The sequence below is a fragment of the Ranitomeya imitator genome, chromosome 4 (genome assembly GCF_032444005.1).
Source record: "Ranitomeya imitator isolate aRanImi1 chromosome 4, aRanImi1.pri, whole genome shotgun sequence".
In the NCBI taxonomy this organism is placed as follows: Eukaryota; Metazoa; Chordata; class Amphibia; order Anura; family Dendrobatidae; genus Ranitomeya; species Ranitomeya imitator.
The window spans coordinates 278,354,818-278,374,997 of record NC_091285.1 but is presented as its reverse complement, the minus strand read 5'-3'; the positions used below and the strand labels follow the sequence as shown (position 1 = coordinate 278,374,997).

At 43.8% G+C, this 20,180-nt stretch overlaps 1 protein-coding gene across 12 annotated transcripts in view; it reads right to left on the bottom strand.

Moving 5' to 3' along the window:
• GRIP1 (glutamate receptor interacting protein 1) overlaps window positions 1-20,180 on the bottom strand; it is an 859,437-nt gene that overhangs the window by 409,214 nt on the left and 430,043 nt on the right. For 7 of the 12 annotated variants that reach the window (XM_069764646.1, XM_069764649.1, XM_069764647.1 and 4 more), the window contains exon 1: window positions 16,967-17,358. The exons of 4 other annotated variants lie outside the window; for them this stretch is intronic. In XM_069764646.1, coding sequence (XP_069620747.1) covers window positions 16,967-17,099 — 133 coding nt within the window. In that variant the 5' untranslated portion in view covers window positions 17,100-17,358. Of the gene's footprint in view, window positions 1-16,966; window positions 17,480-20,180 lie in introns of those variants that run through there. One more of the 12 variants, XM_069764650.1, reaches the window with a different exon arrangement.

Genomic DNA, 20,180 nt, shown 5'->3' with positions numbered 1-20,180 from the left:
TTCGCTGGACCCCGGCGGGTGAGTATATAACTATTTTTTATTTTAATTATTTTTTTAACAGGGATATGGTGCCCACACTGCTGTATACTACGTGGGCTGTGTTAGATACTGCGTGGCTGCTATATACTACATAGGCAGTGTTATATACTACGTGGGCTGTTATATACTACGTGGCTGTGCTATATACTACGTGGGCTATGTTCTATACTGCGTGCTATATACTATGTGGCCACTGTTATATACTGCGTGGGCAGTGTTATACACTACATGGCTGCTAAATACTGCGTGGGCAGTGTTATATACTACGTGGCTGCTATATACTGCGTGGGCTGTGCTATATATTATGTGGCCAGTGTTATATACTGCGTGGCCCGTGTTATATACTAAGTCGCCTGTGTTATATACTGCGTGGCTGCTATATACTGCGTGGGCTGTGTTATATAGAACGTGGCTGTGTTATATACTGCGTGGCCACTATTATATATTGCGTGGCCTGTATTAACGCATCGGGTATTCTACAATATGTATGTATATAGCAGCCACATAGTATATAGCACAGGCCATGATGTATTTGTCTGCTATATACTACATGGCTCCTATATACTACGTGGCCTGTGCTATATACTATGTGGCTGCTATATACATACATAAATACATATTCTAGAATACCCGATGCATTAGAATCGGCCACCATCTAGTCCTATATAAACTAGTCAGACCTTCTTGTCCCTGCCGGTGAAAGATTTGTCTTCCTGTGCTGTGTCCTAAAGCTAAGTGGTTTGGAGTAGAGTTGTTGTGAAAGTGTTTTGTGGTTTGCTGTAGTATGTGTGTGTTTATCTCATGGTCCTGTTCCCATTTAGTTTATTCCTCCCTGTCCTCCTCCCTATTGTTGGTTAGTGCTTTTGTACGAGAGAGGTTTTCTTGTGTGTCTGTTTTGTCTTTATGTCTTGTTTACATTACATTTATGTGGGAGGAGGGGTCAGATCGGGGTTTAAGAGGAGCATAGTAAGGTCGGAGACTCAGGCCTCTCTACCTTCAAGAGTACCCTGGGACAGGGATGGTTAGGGCCCTGGTTCCAGCGCAGTTTTAGGCCCCGTTTCTTACCGAAGACCGTTACAGCGTGAAGCTGTGTTGGTAAACAGTATAAAACATGTTCACAGATATATACATCAGGCTGAAAAAAAAAATAGTCTTATGTTATCTACTAATAATAAAATAGAAACAATTTATAAACATTTACCAAAATCAAGACAGACACAATTCATCAAAGCTTTCATTTCACAATTCTTGTGTAAAAACTTTGGGTTGTGCCTAAATCTTCCAACCTTTAGTACTTTCATACCATTTTCTCTCAGATCCGCCAAAATAGGCAGAGCTGGGGTAGAATGGGGGCTTGGGATGACATGGCTCGTCTATTAAATGATGAGTTCCCTATGCCAGAAATCTCATTCCAGTACCTGGAGTGAGATTTCCGAAGTAGCACATGGAGGCACACGCCACTAGTTAGATGCCACTGATTCATGAAGGGGAATGCACCTCTCCATGAGTTAGAAGTGTCTGATTCCAGCATGCCTCTGATCAGGACTAACGTGAAAAACGCCAATCTTGATGAATAGGGCCCAAAGTGGTTTCAAGACGGATTACATGAAAAAAAACATACAAAAAACAGACCAAAATATTCAGTTTGACAATAAATTGAATGATTAGCCACTATGGGACAGATGCCACCTATTACAGCAATAAAAAAAAATATATAGCTAAACTAGTAAGGCAAACAAGCCAAACATACCGTAACTAGTAAATCAGCAGGACAGGAAAAGCGCCATGCCCATATTGATGAAACCTGGCCACACTATATGGGAAAACAAGCTACTGTAGCTAGTAGGAAGGGATTCAAAACTATCCAGCATGACTCTACAGGCGATAGGCACTACCTCCATGACTAGTCATTTGCATGTGGTACCTGCTGTGTTAAAACTTTGTATGTGTATCAACATTTTGTAATTAATGGAACTAACAATAGTTATGGGACAAATTAAGAACACTAATCCACTCGAATATGATTAGTGCAATGGCAGGTTCCCTCTAACACAAGCAAGTATGGAGAGCAATGCAGACACCCAACAGAGTATCCGATGATGATGGCAGTCAGTACACAGCGAGGTATTCCTTGGCACAAGCGCCTCAGATGTCATCACTTGATAAAGGCTTCTTTGTGATCACATGATTGATGCAGAGCCAAGCAACAGATGCTCAGGTCTGAATTTCATCTCTAGCACATAACTTAGATGTTTGCCTCAAGTATGTTTGGATAACATAGTGGGATATATACCTAAATATTACACATGCATGACAGGTGTAGATATGAAGAAGTGTTTTTACAAAGTGCCAAGAATGTAATAAAATATAATGCAATTAAAGTGGTTGTCCAATTAAAACAAGTTATCACCTATCTTCAGTTCACTATAGGTCATAACTTGTAGATCGATGTGGTCCAACCTTTGAGATCCCACTGATCAGAAGAACAGAGAAATTTTCATTCCCATTAAAATGCGTGTGTTGTCAAGAACTCCATATATTCCCTATGTTGTTGCTGAGTGCTGGACTGGCTTTTTTACTGGGAGCCCCATAGGGAATAAATGGAGGGGCAGCTGGGCTTATGTCCTGCCGTGCCAGCTTGTAACAAAGAGAAAAGTTACCCGATCTACCGACTGGGGCAGGTCCTAGCAGTGAGACACCCAACAATTAGCAAAATATCACCTATCCATTTTAACCAGACAACCCCTTTAATAATGTTTTCTTTTAACTGAGATTACAAAAGATCTAGCATCAGAAAGAGTGAAGTGAACCACACGATCACCGAATTCATGAGTAATAAATCACTATCTGGCAGTCTGAAAAATGGCTTATGTTTAGTGATGAGCAAATCCGAACCTACAAGTTTGTCGCTTTACCGCATAGTTACTATCTGGTGATGATCGCTGAACACAGAATTTTCCGGAAGTCCGTTGCAATGTTAGGAGATTCTGGGGAAGTCCATTGCATAGTGAGATAGCGGATTTTTTTCCAGCTCCAGAGTTCGGGTCCCTATTGTTTTCAATGGGTTTCAGGGTCAAGTATGGGCACCTTTCTGGTACCTGAACAGAACTCTGAACTAAAATTAAAGTCGGGTACCAGAACCCGAACTTCCACAGGTCAGCTCATCCCTACTTATGATAGGTTGTTATTATGATTCCTTTCATCTACGTAGCAAGTTAACGCTGTAAATACAGTTATATGAAAAAGTTTGGCCACCCCTATTAATCTTAAGCTTAATGTTTTATAAAAATTGTTTTTTTTGCAACAGCTATTTCAGTTTCATATATCTAATAACTGTTGGACACAGTAATGTTTCTGCCTTGAAATGAGGTTTATTGTACTAACAGAAAATGTGCAATCTGCATTCAAACAAAATTTGACAGGTGCATAAGTATGGGCACCCCACCAGAAAAGTGACATTAATATTTAGTAGATCCTCCTTCTGCAAAAATAACAGCCTCTAGTCGCTTCCTGTAGCTTTTAATGAGTTCCTGGATCCTGGATGAAGGTATTTTTGACCATTCCTCTTTACAAAACAATTCCAGTTCAGTTAAGTTTGATGGTCGCCGAGCATGGACAGCCTTCTTCAAATGATCCCACAGATGTTCAATGATATTCAGGTCTGGGGACTGGGATGGCCATTCCAGAACAGTGTAATTGTTCCTCTGCATGAATGCCTGAGTAGATTTGGAGCGGTGTTTTGGATCATTGTCTTGCTGAAAGATCCATCCCCTGCGTAACTTCAACTTTGTCACTGATTCATGAACATTATTGTCAAGAATCTGCTGATACTGAGAGGAATCCATGCGTCCCTCAACTTTAACAAGATTCACGGTGCCGGCATTGGCCACACAGCCCCAAAGGATGATGGAACCTCCACCAAATATTACTGTGGGTAGCAAGTGTTTTTCTTGGAATGCTGTTTTTTGGCCGCCATGCATAATGCCTTTTTGTATGACCAAACAACTCAATCTTGGTTTCATCAGTCCACAGGACCTTCTTCCAAAAAGAAATTGGCTTCACCAAATGTGCTTTTGCATACCTCAGCCGACTCTGTTTGTGGCGTGCTTGCAGAAACGGCTTCTTTCGCATCACTCTCCCATACAGCTTCTCCTTGTGCAAAGTGCGTTGTATAGTTGACCGATGCACAGTGACACCATCTGCAGCAAGTTGATGCTACAGCTCTCTGGAGGTGGTCTGAGGATTGTCCTTGACTGATCTCACCATTCTTCTTCTCTGCCTTTCTGATGTTTTTCTTGGCCTGCCACTTCTGGCCTTAACAAGAACTGTACCTGTGTTCTTCCATTTCCTTACTATGTTCCTCACAGTGGAAATTGAGAGGTTAAATCTCTGAGATAGCTTTTTGTATCCTTCCCCTGAACAACTATGTTGAATAATCTTTGTTTTCAGATCATTAGACAGTTGTTTTGAGGAGCCCATGATGCCACTCTTCAGAGGAGATTCAAACAGGAGAACAACTTGCAAGTGGCCACTTTAAGTAGCTTTTCTCATGATTGCATACACCTGGCTATGAAGTTCAAAGCTCAATGAGGTTAGAAAACTAAAAAAAAGTGCTTTAGTAAGTCAGTAAAAAGTAGGTAGGAGTATTTTAAAACAAGAAAATGATAAGGGTGCCCATACTTATGCACCTGTCAAATTTTGTTTGAATGCAGATTGCACATTTTCTATTAGTACAATAAACCTCATTTCAAGGCAGAAACATTACTGTGTCCAACAGTTATTAGATATATGAAACTGAAATAGCTGTTGCAAAATAAACAATTGTTATAAAACATTAAGCTTAAGATTAATAGGGGTGCCCAAACTTTTTCATATAACTGTATATGACTTAGGTTGCATTGTTCTCTGAAATGCAGAATAAAGTGCACATGTGTAATAACGTAGCCAGTCTCAGACTGCTGCTGCCGCCATTGGCTCTGGCTACATGAATCACTGGTCAGGTTCAGTTCAAAAGTTCAGCTCTGCTCCTATAAATACAGTGCGGCAGGTCTTTGTACATCAGCATTGCAGTGACTGGCGTACACAGGACACTAATCAGACTCCAAAACGTGCCCTGTGTAAGCAACGTATGCTACTAGTAATCTTGCAGAATTGTGAATGCAGCTCTGGACTACAATATATGATAGAATTTAGAATGACTACAAGATAAGTTATTTAGTGTATAACAACATAGCAATTTAAATTATGTATTTCATTTGTAAAGTTAGGATTTAAAGCGATCCTGTTAGCAGGATTGTGGACAGTAACCTACAGACAGGGTCAGGTCGGCGCCGTTATACTGATTACAATGATACCTGGGTGATGAAATCTGTCTTGTGGTTGTTGTGTAATCTTTATTTTCAGTTTTGAGTTAATGATATGCTCGTGCTCCAGAGTGGCCTGTGGGGGTCTTCATGTGCGGCTCTGCTTACATATGTATTCTTATGGCAGGTTACCGATTCCTCAGTTACTTGCCCCCTATTTTACATACTGCATAGAATTCTGGTTTGAAAAAAAAAATTCACATTTATCAGACAGGCACCTATGCTGTAGCATGATAAGGTGGATAACATGGCCGTTTTCATGTTATTTAGAAATAGAGTTTTGTTGTAAAAAAAAAAATACATTTCTTGATAAAAATGCCACCAAGGGCTGTGCCTGCGCAGTAGCATCTGTTGTGTTCCGATCTTGATGGTGCCTAATCTTTTTTTGGCACCATTTTGATTAAGATTTTTTATTTACGGTATTTATTTTTTTACAACAAAACTTTATTTCTAAATAACATGAAAAAAACCATATTTTTAACCTTATCATGCTACAGCACAGGTGTCTATCTGACAAAATGTGATTTTTTTAAAAACATTTTGAAACCATAATTCTATACAGTATGTAAAAAGGGGGCAGGTCAGAGAAGGATTAGTAACCTGCCATAAGCATGCATATGTAATCAGAGCACCACATAAAGCCCACCACCCCCACCGGCCGCCCTGGAGAACCAGCATATCATTAAATGAAAACTACAAATACAGATTAAACAACAACCACAAGACGGATTCCTTCACCCAAGGTATCAATTTAATCAGCATGACAGCTCTAACCTGACACTGTCCATAGGTTACTGAACACAATCCTGCTGACAGGTTCCCTGTAATCCCTTTCCTACGCTGGGCGTAATAATACGCCCACGTCAGACTCCCTCCCTTTGATGTGGGCTCCGGCGCTGCGCCAACATCTTTCCCGACACATGTCAGCTGTTTTGATTTATAGAAATCCTATGCCCACTGTGATTTAAATGCATGATAAACTGACCTGCAGAGCATTTTTAAAATCAATGGCATGTCAATTTCTGTTGCAGCAAACGTACGTTTTATTTGCAGATTTTCCCCATAGATTTAAATGAGAAAAATCCAAAAGGTAAAAAAATGTACCGTATATTCATTTTTAGCGCATCTCTGTATTGGAAACGCACTAAAACCGTATAGAATCATGTATTTGTAGTATAAAAAAAAAAAAGTTTTAGCAAAACTAAGTAATAGGAAGCATTCAAAACAAAAGTTTTATTTAACATAATAAACCAAAACGGCACAAAAACCACAGCCAAAAATAACGCAATAAAAACACATGTAACCTAATTTAGCTACCGTAATTGGTGGAGAAATGCTACATAAAATCTGCAACCACAAAAACGCACCAAATACTCATTGTAAGAACGTAGATCAAAAGATAATTTTATCGATCATTAACATGACAAGAAAAATATACATGTATATAAAGCACAACCATGTCAGGTAGTACTGTTGTGTTCGGTTTTTGTTGTTTTATGGCTCAACATGATTTATACGATCTGCATTGTAAAAATGATTAAGCGCTACAATATGTTCGGATCACTTCTTAAAATTAAGACTTAAGTGATCGTGCATTATTTTTTCATAATTATGCAGAGCATTTTAAACAGACCGCTTTATTTTGAGTAAAGAGTCCTTAAGAAAATCCTATTTGGCTAGAATTCATTCGGCCCCATAGTAATCTGTGATGCTCACATAAAGGAATGCAGGTCTATAGTTCAACCCATGAACATAATTATTGCATACAATAACCTTGGAAATATGTATTTCTTAAAGGGATCGTCCACTACTAGGACAACACCTTCATGATCTAAATGTTTGGCCCCAATAAAAAACTATACTCCCCTCCCGTGCTGGCTCAGTACCATCGGTGTGAGCACTAGGGGTCCCAGGGCTCTTGTGTGGTTCCATGACACGTGGTGCCCGGCGCCCAATCGGCGCTGGCATCACTGTCCCCGCCTTCAGCTGCATCCCTGGCTTCCTCCTCATGTTCAATTTGTCTGAAGGCAGGGACAGTGACGCCAGTGCTGATTGGGCGCCAGCCACGTGTCATATAATTGCACGAAAGCACAGGGACCGTGAGTGCGGACACCGCTGGAACGCCGCCGGCAAAGGTGGGGAGTATAGGCTTTTTATTTTAGTGGGGACAAACATCTAGATCAAGAATGGGTTGTCCTAGTAGTAGACAATCCCTTGAAGACCTACAAAGAAGAAAAGTGGGTCACTCGTACAGTTCCCAAACCATCTCCACGTGGACAGTTGACAATTTGCTCCCTTGGAAAAAGGAAGAGTCGAGCGCGTGAGTGCAGAGCGCCTGCTGGGTTAGTACACTACATTTATTGCTACGTGCACTCATCACTTTGTTATTCAGTACCTTGGTTCTCTACTCCATGCTTTATGCATTTAGCTAATGTGCAATTCATTACATGTAACTGATGTACGGCTCTCTGATTTGCCATGTCAGATGTGCTATACTCCATACAACTCCATCTTCAACCAGCTGCATTACGAGTTTTTCTCCCTTTATATCTTTTTGCTTTAATACCATTTTTTATGATGGCATAGCTATTAAAATTACCATTTTATCCAAGTGTAGTGTACGATATTGGTTTTTCGGGATATAAATATTCATTTCTTGCATGGAAAAACTCCGCTTATCTCATATTCCGCCATTTACTTGTTTATATATTCGTTTTTTGGATATATGCGGCCACCAGAAAATTGAATATGTGCAATCCTTTAGCACATAAAATTTACAAAGAAATTTCTAAAACATAACTGTAATCTATGTGTACTAATTTATTCAATGGCGTTGCAGGTAATTACTTTTTTTGGCATCAGTTACAAAGCAAGAAGTTCACTGACTATAATACCTCATTTATAGACGTCTGGAATATACAATATATACCGTACATACTATCCGGTTTGGCCAACCGAAAAAAAACAAAGATAGAATACAACTGTAATTAATCAGCATTCAGCTCTTTAGATTTAGAAAAAAAGCAGTGACGGCTTCTCTGTGATCATCATGAATTGGGAAATGTGGTCACTGGACGCACAATCGTTAGGTGAGGTTCCCAGAAAGGAGATTCATGTCTATTAGTCATACATTACAATGCGAATACCCCTTCCCACAATCACTGAGGTTAGGTTAGCTCGGTATGTGACCTCGGTAATTCACTTTTCTTACTAATGATTCCCGGAAGATAACAAACATGGCATACATGTTTCATCACATGGAGGGTTCCAGAATTATCCTTCCCTAGAAGCAATGTTAGCCCCAAGTGTGGAAATCACCTGATAATATTTTTACTCACTGGTGATTTCATTACATCATCGTTAATAGTCATTACTGTTGAGGAAATCAGCCTCCATGCCTCACCTTGGGCACTGAAGCTACAAGAGTGGGGTCCTCATTATCGGTCTTATCCAGAGACTTGCATTATGAATGGAATAGGTAATCAGAAATCCAAAATGCAGCAAATTGTAGCAAAACAAGCAAATATTATGACCAAATAACTTATCGAAAATGCATGTAACTGAACAGAATACAAAGTTGTGTTGATTCATTATTCTTTCAAGTTACACTACAGCACCTTGTAAGTGGCCCACCTTTCTACCTGCACATGGCTGTATCTGCGCTGTCTGTAAGAACATGGGACTGCTCCTCAACACAAAGACGACAAAGATATTCACTACTGCCAGGTACGACCAGGGCACATTTAAAGGTACCGTCACACTTAGCGACGCTGCAGCGATACCGACAACGATCCGGATCGCTGCAGCGTCGCTGTTTGGTCGCTGGAGAGCTGTCACACAGACCGCTCTCCAGCGACCAACGACGCCGGTAACCAGGGTAAACATCGGGTAACTAAGCGCAGGGCCGCGCTTAGTAACCCGATGTTTACCCTGGTTACCATCCTAAAAGTAAAAAAAACAAACAGTACATACTTACCTACAGCCGTCTGTCCTCCAGCGCTGTGCTCTGCACTCCTCCTGTACTGTCTGTGTGAGCACAGCGGCCGGAAAGCAGAGCGGTGACGTCACCGCTCTGCTTTCCGGCTGACCGACGCTCACAGTCAGTACAGGAGGAGAGCAGAGCACAGCGCTGGAGGACAGACGGCTGTAGGTAAGTATGTACTGTTTGTTTTTTTTACTTTTAAGATGGTAACCAGGGTAAACATCGGGTTACTAAGCGCGGCCCTGCGCTTAGTTACCCGATGTTTACCCTGGTTACCAGTGAAGACATCGCTGAATCGGTGTCACACACGCCGATTCAGCGATGTCTGCGGGGAGTCCAGCGACCAAATAAAGTTCTGGACTTTCTTCCCCGAGCAGCGACAGCACAGCAGGGGCCTGATCGCTGCTGCCTGTCACACTGGACGATATCGCTAGCGAGGACGCTGCAACGTCACGGATCGCTAGCGATATCGTCTAGTGTGACGGTACCTTAAGATGGACAGTGACGAACTGAAAGTTGTAAAGTACTCCAACATACTCAAGATGATCACTCAAGATTCAGCGGCAATACCAGGAAATCAATAGGAGAATATCTATGGGCAAATCAACAATGAAGTCACTGGACACTTGAGGCCTTCAAAAAGAGGAACATTTCACTGCCAATGAAGACATTGCTCGTACATAGTGTGGACTTTCCTGTGGTAACAAACGGATGTGAAACCTGGAGGAATACACTCCTTTGAATGTGGTGCTGGAGAAGGATGTTTTCAATACCATGGATAGCAAGAAGAACAAATTAATCAATTTTTAAATAAATCAAGCCAGACATGTCACTCGAAGTAAGGATCACCAAGCTACGACTTGCCTACTTTGGACACATCATAGAGCATTCACAGGAGAAGAACAGATAACTGCAGAGAAGAACCTGGTGGACCTATCTAGGCTTGCACAAGATAGTTCTTCCTACAGAGGGTTCATCCTTCAACTCACCATGGCTAGAGACCGAGCCGAAAGGCTGTTAAAATTAAACAAGGAGTGTCCCAAACACAGTACCCATAGGTACCTGTAGGCCAGTATTTCCACGCTTTTCAACAAAAAGATCGAGATCTAAGGGGAAAGTTTTTTCCTTGTGGAGAGTGAGATGTCAAGTCTGGCACGCCAGTATGAAGAGACTTAAACGCCTTGCATGCTTCTCTGGGAAATTAAACATGCAAATGGTCTCTACAGAGATGAAAGGGACTTGAACTCTAGTGCCACCTATTGGAAGTTGCAAACCTACAAGTCATTATTGACCCTTTAACGATCCTTGCAATATGATTCAGGATAAAAGCCAAATAAGAATCTCAATTTGCAGTGTCTTGTTCAAGTCCTCTTCCTCTCTGAAGAGATAATTTGCATATTTAATTTCCTAGAGGAGCGTGCAAGGCATTTAACTCACCTCATACTGGTGTTCCAGACCTGGCATGTCACTCTGCACAAGGAGAAACCTTACCCCTTATATTGCAGTCTTAGGCCGGGATCACACACAGCGAGATACGGCCGAGTCTCGCAGGTTAAAACCAAGCTCTGGCGCCGGCACTCCGGAGCGGAACGTGCGGCCGCATAGCAATACATGGAGCTGCATGCTCCGCTCCGGAGTGCCGGTGCCAGAGCTTGGTTTTAACCTGTGAGACTCGGCCGTATCTCACTGTGTGTGATCCCGGCCTTAGCCTCTCACCCAGCCAAATCAGATCTCATATTTTGCTCTGATGAGGGGCAATACCACGAAACACAGTTTCTGCAAATTGAGTTTCTGATTTGGCTTTTATCCTGTGTCATACTGCAAGGCTTTTTAAAGGGTCGATAATGTAGGTATGCTACTTCCAATAAGTGGCACTAAAGTTCAAGACATCTTCCTCTCATAAGAGACAATTTGCACAACAAAACAGATCAAAAGAGGCTTCTTTTATCAAAGATGTAGAGGGAATGGAATTGTGGCATGCACCACTGTATACGGAATTACACAGGTATCCGCTGCTAAACATATTTATGGAGACTCACTGTGAGCAATATAACAAAACATGAAATATGTTGTATATAACTAGCAAAACATGACAGCTTTCTTCCAAAAACAAGGTCACCCCCAACCACAGTCCACAGGGGTGACACTTTTTGTGGCACTGTTTCTACAAGGAAACAACTATGTTTTTCTATTACTATGGTGAGATTATTTACTAGGGGTTACATTTAGGAAGGGATTTGTCCACATCAGTCAAACTGTATTAATTCCGCGTGGTCAGAACAAATCAGATACTAGAACTTGAAGTTTCAATAGTTAATTTTCTAATTCTCTGAAAACGTTTTGTTATTCCATTTCCATCTTCCTCATTGAACTGCTACACGACGGAGAAGAAAAGCTTCTTGGAAACTGGTACCACACCATTCTGACGGGATGTATATTGTGTTCTTCCACTTTCTGCTGTTACATGTTACCTTCTCCACAATGAAAGCAATAGTTGATGTTACTGTCTCCTCGGTAAGAAAATTACACAAGATTGTGCCTTTGCTTTAAAGGTTCTCCAATACTTCACAGGAGAAAACTACAAAGGTATTAAATTGCCACTCAAATAGCGGAACAGCTGAGACATAAACTAAGTGAAACCAAATAATGGGAACAGGACATAAAACCGATACAGTACCAGCAGGAACATCAGAAAGAGGGCCTGAAAAGAAAGGGACGGTGCCCGGGACTACCAAGCAAACAACGCCGCATCTGGATCAAGCGGGCTTCTAACATTGGAAAACATTTTGAAAACTACCCTGAGAATAAACTTAATAATTAAAGTTTGTGACTTAAATACAGAAAGCAACTATCTGGCAGTAACATACACAGTCGAGAAGGATATTTTACTTTCTTGACAATTAACCCCCCCAAAAATTGTATATACAAGAGTATAAACCATTTTACTGGCAATCGTTTGTCCACTAATGTACTGCACGTTACAGAAAACCATAAAACACGCTGTGGTCATTGATAACACTTAGGACACGGCAGGGAATGAGAAACTTCACCAAGCTGTCCTGCTGTTTGCAGATCATGATCATTGCTTCTAGAAGAAATTGTAAACATACAGAAGAGACGCAAATTGCTTCCTGCTATATTTTGCCTCATTAACTGAAGTTCCCTTTAATAGTAAACCATTACCAACTATAGGCCATTTGTAGGAGAATGGTGGCTCAGTGGTTAGCATCGCAGCGCTGGAGTCCTGGGTTCAAATCCCACCAAGGACAACATCTGCAAGGAGCTTGTATGTCCGTGTTTGCGTGGGTTCCCTCCCGGTTCGCCGGTTTCCTCCCACACTCCAAAGACTGATAGGGAATCTGGACTACTGTGAGCCCTAATGGGGACAGTGATGATAATATCTGTGAAGCGCTGAGGAATTAATGGTGCTATTTAAGCAAGAAAAATGGGACAATCCATGGGTTTGTTACAGAATGTAAGCTATGGACTATTATGTAATGTAAGGGACCCGGCTTTTAAACATTGCCAGAATACTTCTCACATAGCGTAACATTTCCAATGATTTTGTGCTTGAGTGATCTGGAAACCAGTGAACTGTATACAGACAGAGGACATCCTAATCCATATTACTGAGCAACCAGAACTCTTACCACACCAATCAGACAGGACACCTTGATACATTCATTCAATTATTGGGTTAAAAGATTAATAACTGATCACAGTAAGTTTTAATAGGAAGGTTTTGTTATACTTTAACACACTTACGGTAGCGGTATTTCCCAGGCATTGGGTTTCATTTGAATTGGTTCTTGGTGATGGCGATGAACACGCAGTGACAGTCATTCTTGAAATCTTGCATTGCGGAGGGAAAAGATGATGGTCGCCACTGCACACATAATGCAATATGACACACCAGGCTCGGCCTGAAGCTGGCCTGACGCTGTCTCCTCTGGCAGATCGGGCTATTTGTAAACTAAATGGACAAGTCCGAGATAGGCCCAGAGAAGAGACGAGCGAGTATAGCAGAGCACCCCACCTTCCTTACGGTGGCGTAAATGTTGTCTTTTCAGGATAATTAACCAGCAGGATTCTTGCAGGAAAGATCATGTCCACACAGCAGATAGTAAGAGAGGGAGAAACAGTGCCCCCCAATCTGCCCCACACAAGGATATATCATCAAGAAATACTGGTAAATAACAAAAGAATATAAAATAAATAGTAAATTCTATGGAATAATAAAGTAATCTTGGCCACATTAGAGGGGCATTTCCAATGCATCTGGATATGGACTGAACGCATTGGGGCTCGTTCACACATCAGTGATTTTACAGATATGCTAAAAGTTTCGTCAGTGTCAGTTTTCCTTGCAAAAAAAACAAACAAAAAAACTGATGGAGGTTTCTCAAACTTCTCCCATCAAAAAATCAGTGACAAATGGACAGCACGCAGATGGCATTTATGAGCGGTACGATTCTTTCATGGATGCATAGGCTTACATTAGCGACTGATCCATAATTCACATCAAAGTCACGTCTCGGTGATTCTGGGCACAACACTCCGTTCTCAAAATACAAGGACCATAGCTATAATAGGTGGGAGATCTAGCTACGAAGAACGCTGATAGAATTTGTACAAGAAAAGCGGACATAAGCCCCACTCTGCCCTCTGTAGACCCAACCGCTGAGGAAGCACGTGACACTATGGAAGCACGTGACACTATGGAAGCACGTGACACTATGGAAGTACGTGACGCTATGGAAGCACGTGACACTATGGAAGCACGTGACACTATGGAAGCACGTGACACTATGGAAGTACGTGACACTATGGAAGCACGTGACACTATGGAAGCACGTGACACTATGGAAGTACGTGACGCTATGGAAGCACGTGACACTATGGAAACACGTGACACTATGGAAGCACGTGACACTATGGAAGCGCGTGACACCATGGAAGCACGCGACGCCATGGAAGCACGTGACACTATGGAAGCACGTGACACTATGGAAGTACGTGACACTATGGAAGCACGCGACGCTATGGAAGCACGCGACACTATGGAAGCGCGTGACACTATGGAAGCGCGTGACACCATGGAAGCGCGTGACACCATGGAAGCGCGTGACACCATGGAAGCACGTGACACTATGGAAGCACGCGACGCTATGGAAGCACGCGACGCTATGGAAGCACGTGACACCATGGAAGCGCGTGACACCATGGAAGCGCGTGACACCATGGAAGCACGTGACACTATGGAAGCACGTGACACTATGGAAGCACGTGACACTATGGAAGCGCGTGACACCATGGAAGCGCGTGACACCATGGAAGCGCGTGACACCATGGAAGCGCGTGACACTATGGAAGCACGTGACACTATGGAAGTACGTGACACTATGGAAGCACGTGACACCATGGAAGCGCGTGACACTATGGAAGCACGCGACGCTATGGAAGCACGCGACGCTATGGAAGCACGTGACACTATGGAAGCACGCGACACTATGGAAGTATGTGACAATATGGAAGCACGTGACAACGGGCCACAGGTATTCCATACAATCTCAGCACAACTTCACTGAGGCTACGTTCACACTAGCGTTCCGCTAGTGTGCGTCGTCTTAGCGTCGGGCGACGCAGCGGCGACGCATGCGTCATGCGCCCCTATGTTTAACATGGGGGACGCATGCGTTTTTGTGTGTTGCGTTTTGCAACACTTGCGTCTTTTTTGCCGCTAGCGTCGGACCAAGAAAACGCAACAAGTTGCATTTTTCTTGCGTCCGATTTTCGGCAAAAAACGACGCACGTGTCGCAAAACGCAGCGTTTTTGCGTGCGTTTTGCCGCGTTTTTGTGTGCGTCGTGCAACGCTAGTCTGAACGTAGCCTAACGCACACTGGCTCTCAGCGAGACCGCTCATCAGATGGTGGGGGGCAGGAAAGCATCGCAAGTATGTTAGAAAGGATCACTAGCGCCACCTTGTCATCCTAGGGTGGTCATAAGGGCACTGTGGTATATTTTAGCTACATATAGTAAATGAAGGGAAACATTTTGGAGAGAGGACATAGTGGGCATTCTTGGGAGATCATGGACCCAATGCATAATTGCATTTAAAACAATGGTGTTCACTCCTCACACAGGGAGCATAGGACAACTAACGCTGGAGATGTCTGAAAACATTTACAAAATGGCACACAACCAGATTTCGTTCTCCAAAATATTGGAGAGAGTGCTAGACAGATTACAGTACAACTACCCCTTGACCCAGTCAAGACATTTGGGTAATTCAAATTTGCAGACAATGTACAATGTTCCCACACACGCAACAAAGATTCATCTGGTTATCTCCACTCCACCTGATTTAGAAGGCAAAATCACAGAGCACACCATTAGTGGGGCACAGCATAACAATGGGAAGGAAAATTGGGAACACACAAAAGCCACACCATCATGGGGAGCACAATAATCACAGGGCACACACATGAAAGGCACACCATCACAGGGGGCACACCATCACAAGGGGGCAGCTAATGGGCACACCATCACAAGGGGCACACCATCACAAGGGGCACACCTAATGGGCACACCATCATAAGGGGCACACCTAATGGGCACACCATCACAAAAAGAACACCTAATGTGCACACCATCACAAGGGGCACACCATCACAAGGGGGGCACCTAATGGGCACACCATCACAAGGGGCACACCTAATGGGCACACCATCACAAGGGGCAAACCCATCACAAGGGGCACACCTAATGGGCACACCATCACAAAAAGCACACCTAATGGGCACACCATCACAAGGGGCACAGCATCACAAAAGGCACACCTAATGGGCACACCATCACAAGGGGCACACCATCACAAGGGGGACACCTAATGGGCACACCATCACAAGAGGCACACAAAGGGCACACCTAATGTGCACACCATCACAAGAGGCACACCTAATGGGCACACCATCACAAGGGGCACTCCATCACAAGGGGGACACCTAATGGGCACACCATCACAAGAGGCACACAAAGGGCACACCTAATGTGCACACCATCACAAGAGGCACACCTAATGGGCACACCATCACAAGGGGCACTCCATCACAAGGGGGACACCTAATGGGCACACCATCACAAGGGGCACACATAAAGGGCACACCATCACAAAAAGCACACCTAATGGGCACACCATCACAAGGGGCACTCCATCACAAGGGGGACACCTAATGGGCACACCATCACAAGAGGCACACCATCACAAAAAGCACACCTAATGGGCACACCATCACAAGGGGCACACAAATGGCACACCATCACAAGGTGCACACCTAATGGGCACACCATCACAAGAGGCACACATAAAGGGCACACCATCACAAAAAGCACACCTAATGGGCACACATAAAGGTGCAGGGTACTTTTCTATTGGCTCTCACTCCTCCGGGGACAGCAGTGGGCTGCAATCACCCTCCTGAGGGCACAGCTGCACCATCAGTGTAACTTTCCCTGCCCCCATATGACGGTGTGGGGTCTGCAGGCGGCTCTGTACACTGCACACACACACGGAGCGCTTACTTCGGAGATGCTCGGAGGCGTAGTAATACACGTCCTCGTAGCCCTCATGGTAATCCTCCTCGGGTCGGTACTTCTTGCCTTTCCTTCTCCTGGATCTCCGGATCTGGCGGACAAAGCCCAGGAAGCGCTCCATGCCCGCTGCTGTGGTGCCGGCTGCTTACAGGAGACAGGCTGGGTGCAGGGCGGTGAGTGGCAGCATCCACTGGGGACCTGGCGCTGCGTGGACGACGCTCACCTGCTCCTTCACAATGAGTCAGGCGCCTCCCCAGGGGCAGCAGGTTTCCTTGGCAGTGAGGAGCCCACAGGGGCACAGAGTAGTAAACTTGGCTCAGTGGCGGAGTGCGGTGTGTGGAGGGCTCCTGCACTGACATGTCTCCCCACTCCCCTCCTCTGCTGCCGGCTCTCCATCATTGGGAGAGGGGGCTGGAGGGAGACGCCTTGTTGTCAGGGCTGAACCATTGTGCTGCGGAGCAGGAGCAGCTACCAGCTCGGCCAGCCTCCTCCTAGTGTTGTGGGGGGCTGGAAACAAACTCAAGGTTAGACCCCCCTCCCCACAACATTATAGTACAAAAGGCCACACAGGAGAACACCACTGGTCTGTACAGAGCTGCAGGTACAGTATATGGCCCACACATACAGTACTATAGTCATGTGAGGACTATCCTATACAGAGGTGCAGGTATATGGCCCACACATACAGTACTATAGTCATGTGAGGACTATCCTATACAGAACTGCAGGTATATGGCCCACACATACAGTACTATAGTCATGTGAGGACTATCCTATACAGAGCTGTAGGTATATGGCCCACACATACAGTGCTATAGTCATGTGAGGACTATCCTATACAGAGCTGCAGGTATATGGCCCACACATACAGTGCTATAGTCATGTGAGGACTATCCTATACAGAGCTGCAGGTATATGGCCCACACATACAGTACTATAGTCATGTGAGGACTATCCTATACAGAGCTGTAGGTACAGTATATGGCCCACACATACAGTACTATAGTCATGTGAGGACTATCCTATACAGAGCTGCAGGTATATGGCCCACACATACAGTACTATAGTCATGTGAGGACTATCCTATACAGAGCTGTAGGTATATGGCCCACAAATACAGTACTATAGTCATGTGAGGACTATCCTATACAGAGCTGCAGGTATATGGCCCACACATACAGTGCTATAGTCATGTGAGGACTATCCTATACAGAGGTGCAGGTATATGGCCCACACATACAGTACTATAGTCATGTGAGGACTATCCTATACAGAGCTGCAGGTATATGGCCCACACATACAGTGCTATAGTCATGTGAGGACTATCCTATACAGAGGTGCAGGTATATGGCCCACACATACAGTGCTATAGTCATGTGAGGACTATCCTATACAGAGCTGCAGGTATATGGCCCACACACAGTCCTCACATTACTATAGTACTATCCTATACAGAGCTGCAGGTATATGGCCCACACATACAGTGCTATAGTCATGTGAGGACTATCCTATACAGAGCTGCAGGTATATGGCCCACACATAGAGTGCTATAGTCATGTGAGGACTATCCTATACAGAGCTGCAGGTATATGGCCCACACATACAGTGCTATAGTCATGTGAGGACTATCCTATACAGAACTGCAGGTATATGGCCCACACATACAGTACTATAGTCATGTGAGGACTATCCTATACAGAGGTGCAGGTATATGGCCCACACATACAGTACTATAGTCATGTGAGGACTATCCTATACAGAGGTGCAGGTATATGGCCCACACATACAGTACTATAGTCATGTGAGGACTATCCTATACAGAACTGCAGGTATATGGCCCACACATACAGTACTATAGTCATGTGAGGACTATCCTATACAGAGCTGTAGGTATATGGCCCACACATACAGTGCTATAGTCATGTGAGGACTATCCTATACAGAGCTGCAGGTATATGGCCCACACATACAGTGCTATAGTCATGTGAGGACTATCCTATACAGAGCTGCAGGTATATGGCCCACACATACAGTACTATAGTCATGTGAGGACTATCCTATACAGAGCTGTAGGTACAGTATATGGCCCACACATACAGTACTATAGTCATGTGAGGACTATCCTATACAGAACTGCAGGTATATGGCCCACACATACAGTACTATAGTCATGTGAGGACTATCCTATACAGAGCTGTAGGTATATGGCTCACAAATACAGTACTATAGTCATGTGAGGACTATCCTATACAGAGCTGCAGGCATATGGCCCACAAATACAGTACTATAGTCATGTGAGGACTATCCTATACAGAGCTGTAGGTATATGGCCCACACATACAGTGCTATAGTCATGTGAGGACTATCCTATACAGAACTGCAGGTATATGGCCCACACATACAGTACTATAGTCATGTGAGGACTATCCTATACAGAGCTGCAGGTATATGGCCCACACATACAGTACTATAGTCATGTGAGGACTATCCTATACAGAGCTGCAGGTATATGGCCCACACATACAGTACTATAGTCATGTGAGGACTATCCTATACAGAGCTGCAGGTATATGGCCCACACATACAGTGCTATAGTCATGTGAGGACTATCCTATACAGAGCTGCAGGTATATGGCCCACACATACAGTACTATAGTCATGTGAGGACTATCCTATACAGAGGTGCAGGTATATGGCCCACACATACAGTGCTATAGTCATGTGAGGACTATCCTATACAGAGCTGCAGGTATATGGCCCACACACAGTCCTCACATTACTATAGTACTATCCTATACAGAGCTGCAGGTATATGGCCCACACATACAGTGCTATAGTCATGTGAGGACTATCCTATACAGAGCTGCAGGTATATGGCCCACACATACAGTGCTATAGTCATGTGAGGACTATCCTATACAGAGCTGCAGGTATATGGCCCACACATACAGTACTATAGTCATGTGAGGACTATCCTATACAGAGCTGCAGGTATATGGCCCACACATACAGTGCTATAGTCATGTGAGGACTATCCTATACAGAGCTGCAGGTATATGGCCCACACATACAGTACTATAGTCATGTGAGGACTATCCTATACAGAGCTGCAGGTATATGGCCCACACATACAGTGCTATAGTCATGTGAGGACTATCCTATACAGAGCTGCAGGTATATGGCCCACACATACAGTGCTATA